Genomic DNA, 19,317 nt, shown 5'->3' with positions numbered 1-19,317 from the left:
TCAGCAGCCTTGGGCTGTCCCCTTTGGAAGATTCTAGGCCTTGCTAAAGTGGGTAAGGTATCGGGGAAGAGAGAATGCTGGCGGTCTACAGGGCAAGCCCTCCCTCTCTGGAGATGAAGAGAGGCAAACTCAACACGAAAGTCTTTCTTGTTGAGTTTAAGAAAAAATCTTTTTCTTCAGTTGTTATTTTTTGTTTCTAAGCCATCATTTAAAGAAAAAAATGGTGTGAGATCTGGGTATGGATAGACAGGCCCCAGGACCAGGAAGACCCCCCTCCCCAGCACCCACAGCCTGGCAGCCTAACAGGTAGAGGCAGGGGGGCTGGCAGAGCACCTGGATTCTGTGGGGTCCAGTAACTGGGGCTCAGGAGGCAATCCTGTCCTTGCCCCTGCCTCACTCACATGCCCAGATAGGCCAGTTTGGCAGAGTTCCTGGGGATTAGGGGCTGTCCTGTGCATTGGCAGGTGGCCCACCTGGGTCCACAAGCAGCTAGGGGGGTTCCTGTAGACCTGGGAGCGAGCAACAGGGCGATGGTTGCCTGGGCAAAACTCATGGGAAAGGAGATGGCCAGGCATTGCTGGGGCATGGCACAGACCCTCACAAGCTAGTAGCAGGCTGTGATCTCAGACCACCGTGGGGCAGGAGGAGCAGTATGATCACAAAGAATGTGCTGTCCACTGCTTCATGCCCTTGACCTCACCCATGCCCAGCAGACAGCTGTGTGCTCATCCTGCCAGATACTCAAGAGTCCACTTGGTGGTAGCCTGTGGTCTTGAGGCCATGGAATGTCCAAGTCTGGGTGGCACCCGGCACCAAATGAACCCACTTCATCTTGGGTAATGAGACTCAGCTTACCACAGCCCGGATGTAGAGCTACTGTGAGCACGACCAGCACGCATGTGAAGGCCAGCAGGCTGGAGTCTTGAAGCACAGGCCTCAAAGAGGCACTGTCCTCCAAGTAGTGACTTGTGGGTGCCCTCGTCAAAATTGGCTGGGATGGCCATGGTCACAGGTCCACGCCATAAAGATTATGGCAGTGCACATCCACAGCACTGGGTACTTAGTGTAGAGGTAGTGGCATGTGACAGCCACGTGATGTTAACACAGAACAGCATGAGGCCATATGGAAACAGTAGAGACTGGCCACGAGGGCCACAATCTGAGAGCTGAGTCCACCGAACATGCAGAGCCGGAGTGCACAGAACACACAGCAGACAGCAGAGCGTCCACCACGGGCCTGAGCCCGGATCCACCACACACAGGAGGCATGAGGGAGCCTTACCTAGGCTCCACATCCCAAGGCAGCACTTAGCCAGACTGGAACCCGTAGGGCCTAGAAGGGGCCTCTGTGGGCCACCTTGCAAGGCCTCCCCTGGCTCTGCAGGGCCTATCCCCCAGCAGGTAGTACTGCAGGGGGTTGGGCCACAGGTCATCTTTAATAATCTGGGCAACCCTGTCGGCCTCTGGGAGGCTGTGCTGTGAAAACCAGCTGAAGAAGCTTCGGACAGTGTCCCGGTTTCTGTGTACGAGGGCCGGGGGTTCCTGGCCCCGGTGCCATCGGATGCGAGTCGCAATAGACACCACTCGGCCTGAGGCTCTGCGTTCATACTCCTTCATTATCACCTTGTTCTGGAAGTAGGGGTTGCTCCAAAAGCGGAACTTGAATTTGCAACCTGTCCTGGAGTGCCTGAGCTCCCTCACCTCCAAATTCATCAGGTAGCAGAGCATGTCTTCATCTCGAAGGCTGATCATGGCTGACAGCTGCGGGTGGTTCAGGAAGGCAGTGACCCAGAAGCCCGGAATATTCTGGATGATGAAGCTCCTACGGGCAAGGTGCAACCTGTGCATCCGCCGAAACCTGCGCTCGAGCCGGAGGTAGGCCCTGTCGGCCTGGGCGCTCACGGCCTCCAGTGGGTCCACAATTAGGGCACCAAGGTTCAGGAGCCCCGGGCCCTCCTGGGCCTCCGCTCCCACCTCCTGCTTCTCCTCCCCCACCAGCTTCTCCCCCACCTGCTGCTTCTCCACCTCCTCCGCTGGCTCCTCCTGGAAGATGGCGCCCTCCTCCATGGTCGCGTCCTCGGCCTTCTCGCCGGCTCCCGCCCGAGCCCCTAGCCCCTCTGAACCACAGGTTTCTGGGGCTTCGTCCCGGACCCGGCCGTTTTCCAGGCTCGGAGTAGTCGCCGCGGAGGCAGCTTCCCCGCGCCCGAGGCAAAGGAGGGCGGTCCTGGGGCCCGCTGCGGGGTGGAGGGACCTGCGCCCCCCAGCTTCTCGGGCCCAGGCCGCGGGGGCCGTGTGCGCGTCCCCCTCCCGGGCAGGGCCGGGCGGCGGGCGCGCCGCGGCTTCCGGAGTCCCCGCCCTCTCGTCCGCCATCGCCTGCGGGAGCCTCTGACCCGGAGGGGCTCGGGGCGCGCGGGCGACTGCGGCCTAGGCGAGAGGTGCGGCAGGTGGCGGGAGGACAGAGGGCGGAAGGCTCCGCCCCACGCGTCCCCCTCTCGGATGTGATTCGCCGGGGTCCCCCGCAGCCGGGGCGAGCGGCCTGGAGGCCCGGAGGAGGGGTACGGGACTGCCCAATGGGGACGCGACCGCGGGCGCCAGACGGAACTGGCCCCAGATTCGTTGGCGCTGGCGGTGGAGGTGGGGAGAAGTGTGTACCAAGCAAGGATCAGCTCGGAGCAAACACCAGGGGACAGGCCCAGTCCCTGGCCCTGGACAATTAAAACTTCCCCATCACAGCCACCACGCCAGGCGATTGCTCAATGTTCCCCATCTGCGGTGGGAAGGCAGGAGTCGCCCGGCTTCCAGACTCCAGTGGCGCTTTTGGGCAGTTGTAGGACATTCAGCTTTGCACAGGATAAATTAACTCAGGCACATGCAGAGGGCTTAAGAGGTATCCTCTGCAAAGACTGACCAAACTTAAACTGGGAGCGGCAGATAATCTTCTGACACACAAAGGTGATCAACGCATTCATGTAGGGAAAGCAGGTGCTTGAAATATTCATGTGGGGAAAATAAGGTCAGAGTGGAAGAATCTGGGGTGAGAGAGGGTCTTAAATGCTACAAACCAGGGAGCGAGTGGGCATCTGCCTGGTTTCTCCAACAGGAGTTGGTTCCTCCTGGGCTGGCTGGCAGAAGCCTGGTGGACCTTGCTTCACTTTGTCCTAGGCCCAAAGACTACCCTTCCAAAGGTGGACTCTAGCCTGAAGTGCAGGGACTGAACCTGGTAGGCTAAGGGCTGGATTGGCCAGCCCTCGCAGTCCTTGATCCTGCAAATCTGTGTTCCTCTGGTCTCAGCTCCCAAACTGTGACCTGTGGAGGTCAGTACCTCTAATCCCCCCACCTCTGCCTGGAAGTCTTTGCCACCTCTTCCAGAAAGCTTTCAGCCTTTTCCTGACCAATGGATACAACAGTTCCCTCATCTGAGCCCTCAGACCTTACTGTGGTATACACTCCCTAGGGAGCAAGGTAGATTTCCTTAGGGTCCTAGCTAGGGTTTTAACCTATTGGGGTGGACAGTAAACATGCGTCAAGTGGAAGGCCAACGATGAAGGGTCAGCCCACTTCCTTTGTACACAAAACACCTGCACTTGTTAATGGCCCCACAGGCTCTTGGGCTGGACTCCAAGTGACTTGCACTACTTGGCCATGGACACTGGCTCCAGACCACAGAAAAGCCAGTTCAGTCTGAGCCCCTGATGGGAGGATTTCAGCACAAGGGTTGGTGCCCAAGATGGTGGTAACGACCTTCATTAGAGACCACCAAGCTCAGGTGAAGCCATGTAAGCCTCTCAGCAGTCTGCCTGAACCTGGTTGGACACAAGTGTAGGTAAGGTCTGGTCCTAGCTGTCACCAGCTGTGCACCTTGGGCAGTGACTAGGGTGAACATTTGTCCTTTCTTGGTCAACCAGCATCAATTCCTCATCCTAAGAGTGCCCCAAATTTCTTTTGAGAAACCACTCCTCCTGTCTCAGCCTTGTTGTCAGGGGCATATGGTAACTGGTTTGGGGACGGCACAGAATCCCATCAAGGCCAGTGAAACAGGATGCTTACTGGGGCTTCTGTGGCAAGTCCTCTCCTGAGAGCCCGGAAAGGGCTGCTTCCTTCTGGTCGGCAATGTGTGAGAATGGCAGGTCTGGAATCCAGGCAGCATTCTGCTCACTCCCACACAAAGGGGAAATCTACTTTGTAGGGCCTGTGGATGAAGTCACAACTGCACAAGACAGGGCAGAGAGAAATAGGAATGCTGAGGCCAACCATGCTGGAGCCACAAGATCAAGCCTAACCTAAAGACTGCTCTACGTCTGGCATTTTCCAGTTACATGCAATTTCACTGTTTAAAGCCAGTTTGATTTTGGCTGACCCTTGCATCCAAGATGATTGATAGAATTATGCCACTTACCTCAAAGACATGCAAATAAGATATTTAGCTTAAAAGTACAAAGCTTGTAGGTGCTGATGGGAGGGGTTTTTACTGTCTGCCCTACACTCACCATCATCTTGGATGCTAAAGATGTCTGGAGACTCCAATTCTTCCCAATTCCAGGCTGTCTCCAACCCTTTCCCAATCAGACAGGTTCACAACTCCCAAACACATCATTCAGAAGTTTTTAATAAACAACTTCATTATAAAAACCTTTTTTTGAAAATGTAATTCTGTAAAACATTGAAAAATCTACTTTAACAAAGATATGCCCTGTGCATTTTCTAATGGCACTTATACTTTACAATTAAAAACCTTGTTTTATATAAAGCCAAAAATACTCCAAGAGGTTATTCACTGTGTTTACAAAGTGCTAGAAGATTTCTGTCTTGTATTTTTCTCTTTAAATAATCTGGAGTTACAAAGCCTTGACCGCTGGTAGGGAGGGAGAAGCATGAGAAGTGGTGTCTCAGGAGTTCTAGTGCCAAATATGCAGAGGTGGAGAGGTGCACGTGGGAAGCGTGAGCTGAGGAAGTCAGCCGGCACACAAAGAAGTCGGCCTGGAATGTTTCCAAGCCCTCCAGGGAGGCACAAGACTATCATGGTGAATGAGCGCCCTTCCCTCACCACAGGCCCTACTCTCCAGAGGCGAAGGCCACGGCCAGTTCCTTCCACAGCAGGTTCACAGCTCCAGGAGAGGCCAGGGTGGGGTCCCAGAGGAATCTGGACTTTTCTGGCCAACACCTGCCTAAGGCAAAGTTTCTTGTTACATAAATATCCTTGTTAAAAAGTAAAATATTGATCCTGTACAATATAACCTGTTAAAAAATCGTGCTTACAAACAGCTCCTAGATAAGAGGGGAGGTGGAGAGAGGACGGAGAAAACAGCTACCAAAAAGGCAGGGGGGAATTTAAAGGACTACTAGGGAAAGCTTTAGGGCAGTGGGAGAATTCCAACTTAGGACAATATCTACGAGCAAAAAAGTAATCACACCTGCTTCCCGGATTTCAATTAAGAAAATGCCATTTGTAAAAGGTTGGGGAGGGGGCAACCTCATTGGTGCTCCTTTCCCTGCCTCCCACCTCAAGATGATGCAGAGATCCTTTGAGCTGACACCTGGGCATGTCATCCCCTTACCCCCAGGGCTGCACTCAGCCCTGACCAGCTACTGTGTAGAGTGGGAGGGAGACAGCCCATTGCTGACAGAGGCTGGAGGTGGCAGGGAAAGGGGACATCACCCCTTTTTTTCCTGGTCCCTCATTGGTCTTTGCCATATGCCATGGCTCGTGTCCTGGGCAGATGTCCCTCAGGTTCTCATGGCCTCAGTAAGCATACTGAAGTGAGTTTGGGTACTGAGTATAGGATAAAGCTATTCTTATCCTTTGAACAACCAGGCCACTAAGGCTTTTTTTTTTTTCTTTTCCCCTCCACCCCCTAGATTTTAGGAAGGGAGGTTTAAGAAATGACTGGCTAGCTATGGTCCAAAAAAAAAAAAGGTGAAGGCAGATATCATTCCTCTGTACCAGCAAAGTTCACAGTGATAGGAAAATTCCTTGTGGGTGCTGAGGACACTAAGGGAGGAGAAAAGGAAAGACAGGATAGATGGGAGGACACGGGAATGGGGAAGGCAAGGAGAAAAGACAGGGGGTGGGGGCAAGGCCCCAGTTACAAGGGTTTAAACAGTTGCTTTGCCAGTCCTATGACTTTCCCAGCATCACTTACGGGGAGAAAGAATTCGAGGGAGGGACAGGAAAGGGCAGGCAGAGAGGAAAGGACTCCTCTAACAGCCCAGGACTTTGTATTCTGCAGCCAGAGGCTCAGTGGCCTCTGTAAACTGAGGGTCTAGGGAAGGTGGCCGTTAAGGTGAGAAGGGTTGCTGGGTCTAGTAATGAAAACCAGATACAACAAGGAGGATGGCAACAGCGAGTCCCAACTGGATTCTCACATACTATCGCCTGTAATACAAGTCCCAATAACATGCACAGCATGCAGGAGGTGGCTGCGTACCAAGGTAGACGCTTTTAAAAATAAACCTTAATTAGTCCCTGGGACTCACTGAAACTAATTTTTAGAAGCAAATCATCTAGTCTGATTCTAACCTTGCCAGACATTTTAATATCTGGTTTTGTTTTTTAAAAAGTATCCCAAGCTACCCTGCCTAAATCGAAACACACTTATTCCAAATTGCTTCCAATCAAGGGCTAGGGAGCTAAATTTTAAGGCTTTTACCTCAAACAAGGAGTACTGGCTTGGGCTGAAGCAGAAGCCTGAGTCCTGGACCTGCTCAGTTCCTGATGACAAACCAAGTGAACCTAGACAGAAGTTGGGTGAGGGAGAACTGGTAGGAGGCTGAGGCAGTTCCTTGGTAGTTTGTCCTGAAACCCTAGTGGAGAAGTCAGCAGGAGGCACCTACTGAGAGAAGTGCCCAGAAACTGCTGACTGCATCTGTTAAGAGTTAACAGTAAAGAGGTAGAAGTGTGTTTCTGAATCAGAGTGGAGGCGTCTCAAGGGTCCCACAATGGAGGTCCCTGAGCTGCCTCCCTTCCATGAGTGGGAAGAGTGAAGCCCATGAAGAACTGAGATGAAGCAAGGATGGGGTTCCTGGGCTCTGGGCAAGGGCTGTACTCTCTGCGGTAGGGAGCCCCACAAGTCAGAAGAGAAGAACTGATCATTTGTTGCAAGAAACCTTGCTGGATACTGGGGGAAAACTGGAGGCGGGGGCGGGGGCACAAGGAAGTAGAAGTGATTTGACGGACAGCAGAGAAGCCTATGCACAGTGGCCGAGTCCACTGTAAAGTGGAAGAGACAGAAGGGACATTGCGGATAAGGAAAATTTTGGTTTGGGACACAACAATGTACCCATAGATATCTGCCCATTAGCTATCCCTTAGCTAATCTGCCCATTCCTTTCTGCAAACTCTTCTTCCAACAATTCCACAACTTCCTGGAAAAGGGACAGGTGGGAGGAAGACAAATGAAGGGCTCAGACCTCCTCCTTCGCTATCCACACCAACCCAGACTCTGCTTCCAAGACTAGTAACAACAGCTCATGATGTTCAAGGTGGGGACTAAGGGATGGGGAGGTGACGGATATGGGCATGCCTTTCATTTCTTCCCCTCTCCAGTTCAAGAGAAGGATGAGGGGGTCATAATGTACTTGGAGAAAAACAGAATTGCAGACCTGTGAGAAAACTGCTCCAATCTTCTTGCCTGTCTTCTGTGGACACTGCCGAGGCAGGCAGGAACAGATGCAGTCATGGAAGATGGCAGAGACTGGAGCAGTCCAAACTCAGTTTATTTCCCCACGGGGGAAAAATGTGACCTCAAGTGAAGAGAAGTCAGCAAGACCCGACTCCGCCTTGTAAACAGGACTCCAGTTAACACCAGGTACCAAATGGTTCAGGCTGGTGCCAACTGGAACGGACTGATGGGAATGGATTCACGGTGTGTAAACAGTGTTCACTGCAATCATTCTAAGGCTAACAGCTTGGCAAGGGAGGTGAAATGGTGTGTCTGAGGCGACTGTGTAAACGGTACCGTTGCTGGACAACACTGACTGAAAATGGAGGTGCTGGTACAGGATGCATGGGTGGGTGGGAAATAAAGGCCTTCTCTCCTGCCCATTGGTTGGAAGCAGGCTATGGAGCCAAGTGACCTTCTACAGCAGGGCCTGACCAACTGACTGCTGTGGGGTCTGCAGGTTGGGACCAGAAGGCGGGCTTCTTGGGCAATTTCTCTTGAGGTCATCCAAGGTGAAACCCTCTGTGTCTCCAAGAGGCCTCCCCATTCTCCAAAGAGGAGGAGGTTCTGGCGCTTTGGAGAGGCAGAGGGCTAAGTGTGGCTCCCGATTCAGGTCAAAAAAATAAAAGTAAAAAATACCTGAAGTCCTATGGTATGAGATCTTTTCACAGGGTTGGGGCTCAAGGCTCCTTCTGGAATTGATCCTGGAGCCTGAACCCCCAAACCAAGTGCTCCATACAGACACTGGAATTTTTTTTGAACCCAGCTCTGAAAGCTCAGCTGCCTTCATGGGGGACACGGATGGGGTGGGTACTAAGGCTCCCTAACAGAGCCAAAAACTGAGCTGAGGGCCTCTGTGGGGGCTACTGGAATGCTTGGTGGAAACGAGGCAGGGTGGTGCTACTCAGGCCAGACGTGAAGACAGGAGGCAAGGAGTGCAGAGGCCCAAAGTTCAGTGGTCCCCCAGCTCCTGGGGAATCTTGAGGCTGAGCTTGCAAAGTGGTGAGCAGGGGCTGTGCCTCGGCCTGGGAGTAGCCCATGACCAGGCCTCCTGTGGCCCCAGGTGGGTTACACGGGGGCAGGTTGAGTGGAAGAAAGCCCAGTAGGTGGGAGAAGTCCACATTAGCAGCGCAGAGGGCCTCAGAGAGGTTGGCGGGGCTCTTGGCAAGCAGTGCTTCATCTAGGAGGGCCGCAGCTGCCGCCGGCTGAGGTGAGGCGGGCTGGGGTTCAGCGGATGAGAGAGACAGGCTTCCAGGAAGCTCCGCCAGAAAACTATCCACCTCCACTTTGGGCAATTTGTCGGGCAAGTATGAGGTAGATCCAAGCTGGTATTTTGGAGGGAGCTGAGCTGGGGAAGAGATAGGTGAGGATTCCAGAGGGTAGCTCATACCCATGGGCAGCGTGTTGTGCACCAAGGAGTGTGGCATGCCCGTGCTGGGCATGGTAGGGATGTGGGCACCATACATGCCCATGGGCAACATGCCAGGGAAGGCCTTGGTCCCCATTACGTCCCGAGAGGCCATGCACAGCACAGGGCTCAGCTCTTCCTTCACACTGACTGTGGAGCTGCAGCTGAGTAGGCCTAACATGTCCACGGGCTCTGTCTTGATCTTGAGCAGCTCCTGCGAGTGGCTCTTCTTGACATGACGCGTCAGGTGGTCCTTACGGCCAAACCGCTGGGCACAGTACTGGCACAGGAAGTCCTTACGGCCTGTGTGCACCACAAGGTGCCGCCGTACATCCTTACGAGTATAGAACCGCCGGTCGCAGTGGTCACAGGGGTGCTTCTTCTCCTTGGCACCGCCTGCTACCCGGCGTGAGTGGGCCTTCAGGTGCTCTAGCAGGGCCTGGGTACTCTCAAAGGTCTGCAGGCACACCTTGCAGCTGAGGTCACCGCTGCTGGCAGCATGCATGGCCAGGTGGCGCCGGTAGCCCAGCTTCGTATTGTAATTCTTACCGCACTCAGAGCAGTGGAGGGCCTCTTTGTTAGGGTCATGGGTCTGCAGATGGTTCCGCAGATGGTCCTTGCGGTGAAACATCTTATCACAGTACATACACTGGTGGGGTTTCTGGGCTGAGTGGGTGGCCATGTGCCTGGGGGTAGAGACGGGGAGAGGGGAGAAAGCAGAAAAAGGGGAGATCACAAGGGATGACTGGACAACCAAGGTGTCCATTAACAGGAAACTAGATACAAAAACTATGGTAAAGGCTTGCAATGCAATACCAAACCAATTATATTCTACAGATATCCTTGCTTATCTGCAAAATAATGTGTACCAATATTCTTTGCAGCATTCCTTGTAGTAGCAAAAAAAAAAAATCAGAAACAATCTGATCGTCCAATCTATCAATAGGGAACTGGTTACATAAATTATAAGTCCATAAAATGACTAACTTTTCAAAAATGAGGCTTTATGTGTACTTACAGGGAACATGCTCCTAAGAGACAGGAAGTAGAAAAAAAGGAGGCAGAATAGTGGATACAGAATAGGACTCTATGTGAAAAGGGGAAAAATATATGTACATTTGCTTGTATATGCCTAAAATATTTCTGGAAGGATATACAAGAAACTGATACCAGTGGCTGCCTATGCAAAAAAGAACCGAACAGCTTATGGATGGGTGTCATGGAGAATTTTCATCATATAAGTTTTGATACCTTTTGAATTTTGAATTACGTGGATGTATTTCGTTTTTCAAACATTACATTTAAATAATTTTAAATGATACAATAAAGAGAAAATGAAATATATCTAAACTTCCAGTCTGGGCACAGTGGTGCACGCCTGTAATCACAGCACTATGGGAGGGCGAGGCAGGAGGATCGTTTGAGCCCAGGAGTTCGAGACCAGCCTGAACCATAGCAAGACCTTGTCTCTACAAAATCGTAAACATTAGATGGGCATGGCAGCACGCACCTGTAGTCCTAGCTACTCAAGAGGCTAAGGCAGGATTACCTGAGCCCAGGAATTCGAAGTTGCAGTGAGCTATGATCGCACCACTGCACTCCATCCTGGCTGACAGAGCGAGACTTCGTCTCTAAATAAATAAATTAACTTCCTTATCTAGAACAAATTTCCAAGATATGCAGGGCTAAGTCAAAAAAGGAAGTTCAATACAGTGCATGTAATACAATCTTTTTTGAAAATAAAAAAGAAAGGGAATATACATGTTTGAATGTCTTAGGAAAGATACACAAAAACCAACCCACCAGCTGCCTTTGGGGAGAGGAACAGGGACTTCAAGTGTGAGGACCATTCACTCTTCATGGCATGCCAGTTAGTACCACTTGAAGTGCTTGTCATGTAAACCAGTAACACTTAAAGAAATGTTTTAATGGTATGGCACTTCAGTGTCCCTTGGTTTACCTGATCCCATACGGTTGAAAAGTGGCTCAGAATCCAGGAACTGCAATTCACAGCTCCAGAGCATATTCAGAATCAACTCAGCACCCACTGTTTGCCAGGCTCTGCGTAAGTTGTGTCATTAACCTTGATCTCCAGACAAGGAAAGAAGTCTAAAAAATAAGGCGGCCCCCTCACCCGCCAGTTGGTAAGTAGCAGAGGCTGGATTTAAACAGGCCTTCGGAAGACCTGTGTTCAGTCAGGTATGCAACAGTTGTCTCTCTCGTACAGCACTCTGTGATCCTTTCCACCTGGAGGGTATCAAACACACCCACTGCCCACATCCCACATGTGCATGCTCAAGAATGCTCATGCCTGTGTGGGTTACTGTCAACCTCCTGTAATGGAACTGACATGGTAATGTAGAGAGGGAGGTGCTTAGTGATCCACTGTTCATTTCCCTCATTTTGCAGGTGAGGAAACTGAGGCCCAAGGAGGTTTAGTAACTCACCTAAGATCACACAGTAAATTATACGTGATGAGTCAGGGCTCCTGCCTCCTGACCCAGGACCTTTCCTGCAGCCGCCCACTGATAACCAGACCATCATTAAGAAAGTCTAAGAAGGCTGGGTGCAGTGGCTCATGCCAATAATCTCAATACTTTGGGAGGCTAAGGTGGGGGGACTGCTTGAGGCCAGGAGTTTGAGACCACTCTGTGCAACACAGGGAAGAGACTCTGTCTCTAGAAAATGTACAAAAATTAGCGGGTGTGGTGGTGGTACATGCCTGTGGTCCTAGCTACTCAGGAGGCTGAGGCAGGAGGATCACTTGAGCCCAGGAGTTTGAGGCTGCAGTTAGTTATGATCACGCCACTACACTCCAGCTTGGGCAAAGGTGAGACCCTGTCTCAAAACCAAAAAAAAAAAAAAAGCAAGCCTAAGAATATGGCTTTGACTGGAGTTCCCTTAAGATATAGGAGCACACAGAGAATCTAAGCACTCGTGAGGACCACAGAACAACTGTCAAGAGGGCAATCCTGGCTACCACACTACCCTGTTGCCTATTTTAGTCCCTTCCTATTAACTGTTTTCCAGATGAGGAACTGAGGCTTTGTGGTCATCTTGTTCATGTATTTACTTGTTTACTGTCTGTACCCACTATTAAGACCATAAACCCAAGGAGGGCCAGCACCCCTATCTGACTGGCTCACTCCTCTACCGCTTGCACCGAGCACTGTGCCTGGTACAGAGCAAGAGCTCAATAACGTTGGGTAGATGAATGGATAGTTGGATGACTGTGCATCAGGCCAATCTACCTCATTTCTAAAGGGCAAGCTCAAGGTTCCTCTAACGTGAAAAGGATAAAATCAAAATTGCCCTTTTTTTTTTTTTTTTTTTGAGACAGTCTCGCTCTGTCACCCAGGCTGGAGTACAGTGGCACAATCTCAGTTCACTGCAACCTCCTTCTTCTGGGTTCAAGTGATTCTCCTGCCACAGCCTCCCAAGTAGCTGGGACTACAGGCATGCACCACCACACCCAGCTAATTTTTAAAAATTTTTAGTAGAGATGGGGTTTTGCCATGTTGGCCAGGCTTGCCTCAAACTCCTGGCCTCAAGTGATCCGCCCACCTCAGCCTCCCAAAGTGCTGGGATTACAAGTGCAAGCCACCATGCCTGGCCCAAAATTGCTTTTGACCATGCCTGCCTGTCTTCACCAAAGCAACCAAAGCTGCTCTTCTCTATCTGCCTTATGTCAGGACTTTTACATTTAATTTCACTTTAAGTAGGGGTTCTTGGGCTTACAAGTTTCAGAAAAGCAGCTGCCCCAGTGGGCAACAGGGACACAGACATAGTTAAATGAGTAAGTAGCAGGCTGATTCAGTAGAAGAGGCACTGCAGGACCTCTGAAGCTGTGTGACCTTGGGTAAGTTACGTCCCTACTCTGAGCCTCTACTTTAAAATTTACAGACTGGGCCAAAAGGTCTACTTCTCCTTCTAAAGTTCGAATACTGATTCCTGATTCCTAACTTCTAGCTAAAATTCTGACCATCACCTGACAAAGGTGAGGAAAGCAATATTTTTAAAAAATGTTCAGGGCTAAGTACGGTGGCTCATGCCTGTAATCTCACAGCTTTGGGAAGCCAAGGCAGGAAGATCACTTGAGCCCAGGAGTTTGAGACCAGCCTGGGCAACACAGCCAGACCCCCATCTCTACAAAAAATTAAAAACATAATCAAGTGCAGTGGTTCAAGCCTGTAATCCTAGTTACCTGGGAGAATGAGGTGAGAGGATCACTTGAGCCCAGGAATTAGAGGCTGCAGTGAGCTGACTGCACCACAGTACTCTAGCCTGGATGACAGAGCAAGACTCCCATCTCTTTAAAAAAAAAAGTTCAAGGCTGCCTGACATTAGCACCCAGATCGTTACTAAGAAGGTGTAAGAAGGCCGGGTGCAGTGGCTCACGCTGGTAATCCCAATAGTTTGGGAGGCAACCCATCAGATTCTAGTGTCTGAATCAAGCAATCTGAATCAATTTTTAGAGAGTGACTTCAACTGTTTGGCATTCAGGGTATACTTGTAGGACAAATTAACCTCCACTCTTCTGCCACAGATTAAAAACCCACTCTAGGCAGAGTCTCCCTGCTTTTTCCCTCTGGGAACCACAGGGCAGGAAGAGAGATGAGAGTGTCACCTACCTATACAGCTTGTATTTGGAAGCAAAAGCCTTGCCACAGTGCAGCTGAGGGCAGCTATATGGTCTCTGCTCTGGTTGCGGAAGGGTGTGAGGCCTCAGCTTCTCCCCATTTGAGAAAGGTGTCCCCGAAATTTCACATTGGCACTTCACTTGACTCTCCGCCTCCCGGCCCCGAGGCCTGGGAACTAGTTTCCAGCCCACTTCCTCCTCCTGCTTTGCATCTTGAATCCAGGGGGGGACGCTGGTGAAAAATGTGGTCATGGCAAGGCTAATGGCAAAGGGCCATGTTATTGAGAAAGCCTCTCCATCCACTCCACACAGGCTCTCAGCTCTGTCACAGCCTCCAACGCAGCTTTCAGAAAACAATCTCTTCACCTGAAACATCAGAACACCTGGTGTTAGGGAGCCCAATATCATGAGAACATGGGCTCTGGAGGCAGACAGATCCCGTTCCAATCCCAGCCCTTCCACTTAGAAGCTGTGCGACTTTCAGCCAATTACTTACTTCCCTGAGTTGTTTCCTCATTTATAAAATGGGCATAATAATCTCTTAAATTGTAAAAATGTTTTGAGGATTACATGAGATCATGAATATAAAGCATTCAGCAGAAGGCTGGGCATCCATTAAGTCCTTAGTGGTAGCTACTATTACTAGTACCATTTAGGCTAATAAGAAACAAGATAAACTGAAGAACCAAAAGCCCCAAAACTTCAAACTTTTTCTTCTGGACCTCACTTTTATATCCTTTCCACTGAACCTAGAGATAGCGGTTCCTCCTTCTCATTACCCTGGCACCTCCTCGTCCACTACTTTCCACAATTCTCCTCCTCATGGAGGTGCTAAGGAGCAATAAAATGCCCAAAAGGCAAGAAAGGAGGAAGGGGAAGTCTCTGCTTAGGAAATTTACATCCTGGATAGTCAGCCCTGGTACCAGATGTGTTTCTTAGCAGTGCATCAACATCAGGAGGGTCTGTCTGGGAAGGCAACAGCAGATTCCTAGCATTTTCCCTAAACCAGGACTGGTCCCATCCTGACCACCACCACTTCTTTGGGTCTCTGTCTCAGGGCCCAGACCATCCCTCTTTAGCAAAGCCTGTCCAACACCCCTAGGTGCTGAGGGGCCCCTCCTACAGGCCCTCAGAGTACATATGCACATCTCCATTAGAAGAAGGTAGTAAGCTCGCATTGGAATTTACTCCTCTCCACCAGCCTGATTATTTGAGGGCTTGCATCATCTCTCTTTCATCTCTATATACCTAATATCTAAAAAAGGAACCTCAACTTTATTTCAGATAGGTTAACTAGTCACTGAATGCAGGCTGATTCTCAGGGACCAACCTATGCCCAGGTAGTTCTGGTTTAAACTGGGTTCGCAGCCATTCCCAAGTGGGGAGCCAAAATCTTAAAGTCTGATTCTTTCTCTTGTTGAATAGAAGGGGAGATGTGCAAGGATGACACAACTCCTTTCCGGATACCAATCCAGAGGAAGAGGATGGGAGTTACCACATTGACTCTCAAAAGGGGACGAGACCCACATTCATACTCTCGAGCTTACCACAGATTACCAACCACAATGCAACCTGCTACAACAGGGGGATTCCCTTTGAAGAGATCGTGCCAAAATTTGATCATGAGGCTTTTCCATGTGAAGAGAGAAAAAGGGGTGTCTGGGGATTATCCACGAGAATCTGGGGAGGGCTCCAACTGCACAAACTAGCTGTGGGCCACAGAATGCTTGCTCAGCTCATTAGCACCTGCTGCTTACAGTGATCATTCATCCAACAGACTGGCCGTGAACAAGATGATGGGATCAGCGGGTTCATGCCCCAGAGAGCTTTGCTCATCATTAACAAGAGCTACGTCCTGTTCAGGAACCATTCCTCTTGTGGAAGAAACACTGCGATGTAATATGATAAACATGTCCCCATCATGAGTGTAGATTTGTCTAGAAAGATCTGCACTAAGGTGGCTGCATTTTGCATGAATCACATGCTGAGGAGGGGTAGGTAGCACTAAAAACCAGTCCCACTTCAGCCTTCGAGTCATTATGGCATATGTGCCTGCTTCACTATAAACCTCAAAGGCCTGTGACGTCTGGCTTTCATTGTTTAAGTCCCCTCCTCCTTTGCAAGGGTGGAATTACCTGTAATACCAGCGATTACTATGCACCTTGGAATTGAGCAGACAGTGTGCTCGAGTGTGCATGTTTAGATTGGAGGGAATTACCCCTACCTTCAAAGTCAAATTTTACTCCCACTTCATTTTGAAATCATGCACCTCAGCCTCTGGAAAGTTGGGAATGGCAGCCAGAAGGAAACAAGTCACATCAGTTTGGCTGATGTGAGAGAGGAGCCTAGCCCTGGAAACTCCACACAAACTCAGAAAGAGAACATTACGTCCCCACCTCCCACACGTCCACCTCATCTGTTCTGAACAAGCACAAACAAGACACAATAGTTTAGTAGGCTGCTACCGAAAGAGTGAGTAATGGGCTTCTAGGAAAGAGGCTGGTGGTGGTTAAGGAGCTTGTACTGATAGAACGAAAGGAGGAAAGCAGCAGCCATGCGCTCACCGTGATCTGCTTTTAATGGAGTTATGTCTTCACAAAGAGCCAACACCCTGATCCTACTCTCCTACACTTTTCAAAAGGCACAGGAAGTCCCTACCTACAGTCACCAGCAGCCTCTTGGATAACCAAAGCTGCTAGTGTTACCTATGAACCCTTTTGGGGATCTAGTCTGCCTCTCTCTCTGCCCTTTGTCTGCAAACTCCTCTGATCCAGAAACATTCCTGGGTTTGTCTCACATAATCAGAAGGTCTGTTCCTTCAGACTTGTCCTTCCTCAGCAAAACTGTGAAAGAATTCTACTTCTCTTTCAAAGCTGCTCTTCTGGTCTCACATTTTAATCTTAACGACTATAGACTACAGAGAAGCTGACAGAACCTGTTTCCATAAAACAAACACAATCCTTCCCAGTTACTGGCATAACTCAGTATATTTGCAGCCTAAGATTCTTTCTAGTGCCTGATCTGAAAGGGGAAAGAACCTTGGACTTGCTATCAGAAGAGCTGCCACTTACTAACCGGGAAACCATAGGCAGTTTACTTTATTTCTCTGAACCTCAGTTTCCTCAATTTCTAAAATAGGGATTTATTTTCCTTACCTGTAAGATTCGTATAGAGGATTAAGTGAAATAATACTCTTGAAAGTGGCTGATACAAAATGTGTGCTGAATACACGCAGTGCCTTCTCTGAGGTCTCAGCTGTGTCTGCCTCTTTTTCCGCATGAGGCCTGAGTAGTACTTCTTTTTTTCCTCTTTAATGTTACTTCTCAGGCCTCAGAGTGAGTTTCCTTCCTTTCCCAACCTCTCCCCCAGAATGCAGTCTTCCCCTTTTCCCTCACAACTAACCCTCGGCACATCCCCTTTAAAGAGCCCTTTACTTTACCTCCCTCTAAGCACCATATCCTGGGCCAGAGTTCTCTCTTGAGCAGACAGCCACTTTCCTATACCCTCTTCTATTATTAGGGCTCCATATCCCAAACAGGAATGCTTGCTAAAAACTGTATGGTCCTCTTCGGAAGCTGAAACTGAGACATATTTCTCTCCAGTCTGTCCATCCCCTGTTATGTGCCATGATGCCTGCTGCCCTCTGATGAAACTATAGTTTTTATGGTGTTACATCATTTCTATAGAAACTGCGTTCTTTCTCCATTATTAGCCTGTTTCCTCATCTGTAAAGCTAAAAATACTTACCTCACAGGCTTGCTGTAAGGATTATTTTAGTGAGGTATGCAAAGGGTTCAGCACAGGGCTTGGCCTGCTAGAAGTACCCAACAAAAGAGAGCTATTATCTTTGTCTTTGTATTGAGTTGCATGTTTCCACCTTCTGCTACCACACTCAAATTCTCCTAACTCCCCCCTAAAAAACTGTTAAGAGATAACATCCCTGCACAAGGAAAGGGTTAATCTTTGAGTGTTCTTAACTAAAGAGACCCACAGAGGATTAACAGCTCCACTTCAGTGACTACCCTAAAATAGCTTTTATCCTCCTGCCCAAGAGTTACTTGGGGATCTGAAGAACTCAATTCAACACCTGCCGGAGGAAATAGACCCGGAACGTTCCTTGGGGTAGAATCTTCCCTAAAGCAGAACCTAAAATAGCAACTGGGAAATTATAAATAGACTTAGAGGAAAGAAAAAAAAAAAAAAAACAGATCCTGATCTCGGAACCAGAAACAAATCCTAAAGACACACTGGTTGGCTGGAAAACAGTGAGAAGAGGGGAAATGGGAATGCTGTCGCCCCCTTCCCCCCGCCCACTCCAGAGTGGTGGGAGAATTAAATTACAGGGAGGCTGGAGAGTCTCAATGACTTGCATCATTCCAAGAAACATCAAACAGGATTAACAGGGGTTGGATTTACTCGCAGGCTGCTAATTCTTCTGTCAGTGTAGATGGGCCCTCTTTAGAGTCCCTTTGATTCACTATTTCCTCAGATTCCTGCTGCCTCCCACTCCTGGGGAGGCCTTGAACAAATGGCTGCAACTCATCACAACCCCATTTTCATGGGGAGAAAACCTGATTCGACACCCCCGCCCCCAATCTGGTGGCCTCACTTTAGGAGAGAAGGGTTAGAAACCCAAGGCCAGACTCACAGTCCCATGGCTGACAGGTGGAAAAACACACAAGCCAGGAGACAGGCTATGCTTGCAGGTGAAAGCACCAATTCCCCCACACACCTGTCCCCATATCCTCCTCCTAACAGGGCCCTTTCTCCCCACCAAGGTGGGCCACAGCCTGGTCCCAGGCCAGCTTTTAGACCACCCCACTGTGGTGTGGGAAAAGTTCAATTTCCCCGAGCCTGGGAGAGATGGGAGTAGATGAGGGCTGGAGAAGCAAGGGAAATTCAGGGAGAAGTCTGGAGGGAGTCTCCGGGATGGGAAGGAAGAGCGAGGATGGGAAGGAATCGTGAGCAAGTTTCCTGGGTCTCTAAGGGATTCCCACAAGAATGAGATGGGGGATTCTAAGGGTTTGAGGGCTGGGGGGTTGGGGATAGTCAGAAGTGAATCCTCCGAATTTCAAGAGGGTCTCAAAATGGGTAACAGGATGGAAGATGTCGAAAGCTTGGGAGTATGGCCACTGAGGAGGGAACTACAGGTGGGGCTTATCCGACTTCTCCAGACCCAGATATTTGAGGGAAGCCTCAAAGGGGGTTACATAAGTCTGAAAAATGAAACAGGGTACAGAGCGGGCTATCTGGAGCAGCAAAGGGGGTTATGTGGGTCTGGGTAGGCGTGTCGGAGGGAAGGAGCAGGTGCAGCTTATCTGCGTCCCCCAGACCCGGGTCCCTGGTAAGGTCAGCAGCGCGTTATCTGGGTCTCCAGGGAGCCTGGGGGTCGGGAGTGGGGGTCCCTCAGGACTGCGTCTCCAGGTCTCGGAAGGGAGGGGATCAGTGGCCTCCTCGGGTCCCCCAGACACAGGTATGGGGTCCAGGGAGAGTTTTCGTCACCCCAGGGCCTATCTGAGGCCAGGTTGGCGCAGACCCGGCCCCGGATCGGGGGTGTGGGCGACCGCGCTGAGGGGCCCGAGATGAGGAGCGCCGCCGCTCCGGGTACAGGG

The 19,317-nt window shown here is 50.1% G+C and overlaps 2 protein-coding genes across 3 annotated transcripts; both read right to left on the bottom strand.

Annotated features, from left to right (window-relative positions):
* Window positions 1-910: 910 nt before the first annotated feature.
* On the bottom strand, window positions 911-2,453 carry LOC105539482 (putative testis-specific Y-encoded-like protein 3). The gene has a single exon (XM_011979781.1). It carries the CDS (start codon window positions 2,368-2,370, stop codon window positions 1,309-1,311), a length of 1,062 nt encoding a protein of 353 aa, XP_011835171.1. The 5' UTR covers window positions 2,371-2,453; the 3' UTR covers window positions 911-1,308.
* A 2,133-nt stretch (window positions 2,454-4,586) lies between these two features.
* PLAGL2 (pleiomorphic adenoma gene-like 2) lies at window positions 4,587-15,711 on the bottom strand. 2 transcript variants are annotated; one of them, XM_011979779.1, is made up of 3 exons: window positions 15,463-15,711; window positions 13,698-14,071; window positions 4,587-9,752 (listed from the first exon to the last, which is right to left on the bottom strand). In XM_011979779.1, exons 1-3 carry the CDS (start codon window positions 15,469-15,471, stop codon window positions 8,522-8,524), a joined length of 1,614 nt encoding a protein of 537 aa, XP_011835169.1. In that variant the 5' UTR covers window positions 15,472-15,711; the 3' UTR covers window positions 4,587-8,521. The 2 variants fall into 2 exon arrangements, with proteins under 2 accessions (XP_011835169.1, XP_011835170.1); XM_011979780.1 differs by lacking the exon at window positions 15,463-15,711 and having other exon boundaries at window positions 13,698-13,760; window positions 13,973-14,071.
* Window positions 15,712-19,317: the final 3,606 nt, after the last annotated feature.

This window comes from Mandrillus leucophaeus, unplaced genomic scaffold, assembly GCF_000951045.1.
Source record: "Mandrillus leucophaeus isolate KB7577 unplaced genomic scaffold, Mleu.le_1.0 Scaffold206, whole genome shotgun sequence".
Classification (NCBI taxonomy): Eukaryota; Metazoa; Chordata; class Mammalia; order Primates; family Cercopithecidae; genus Mandrillus; species Mandrillus leucophaeus.
This window is presented reverse-complemented; position numbering and strand designations above follow the sequence as displayed.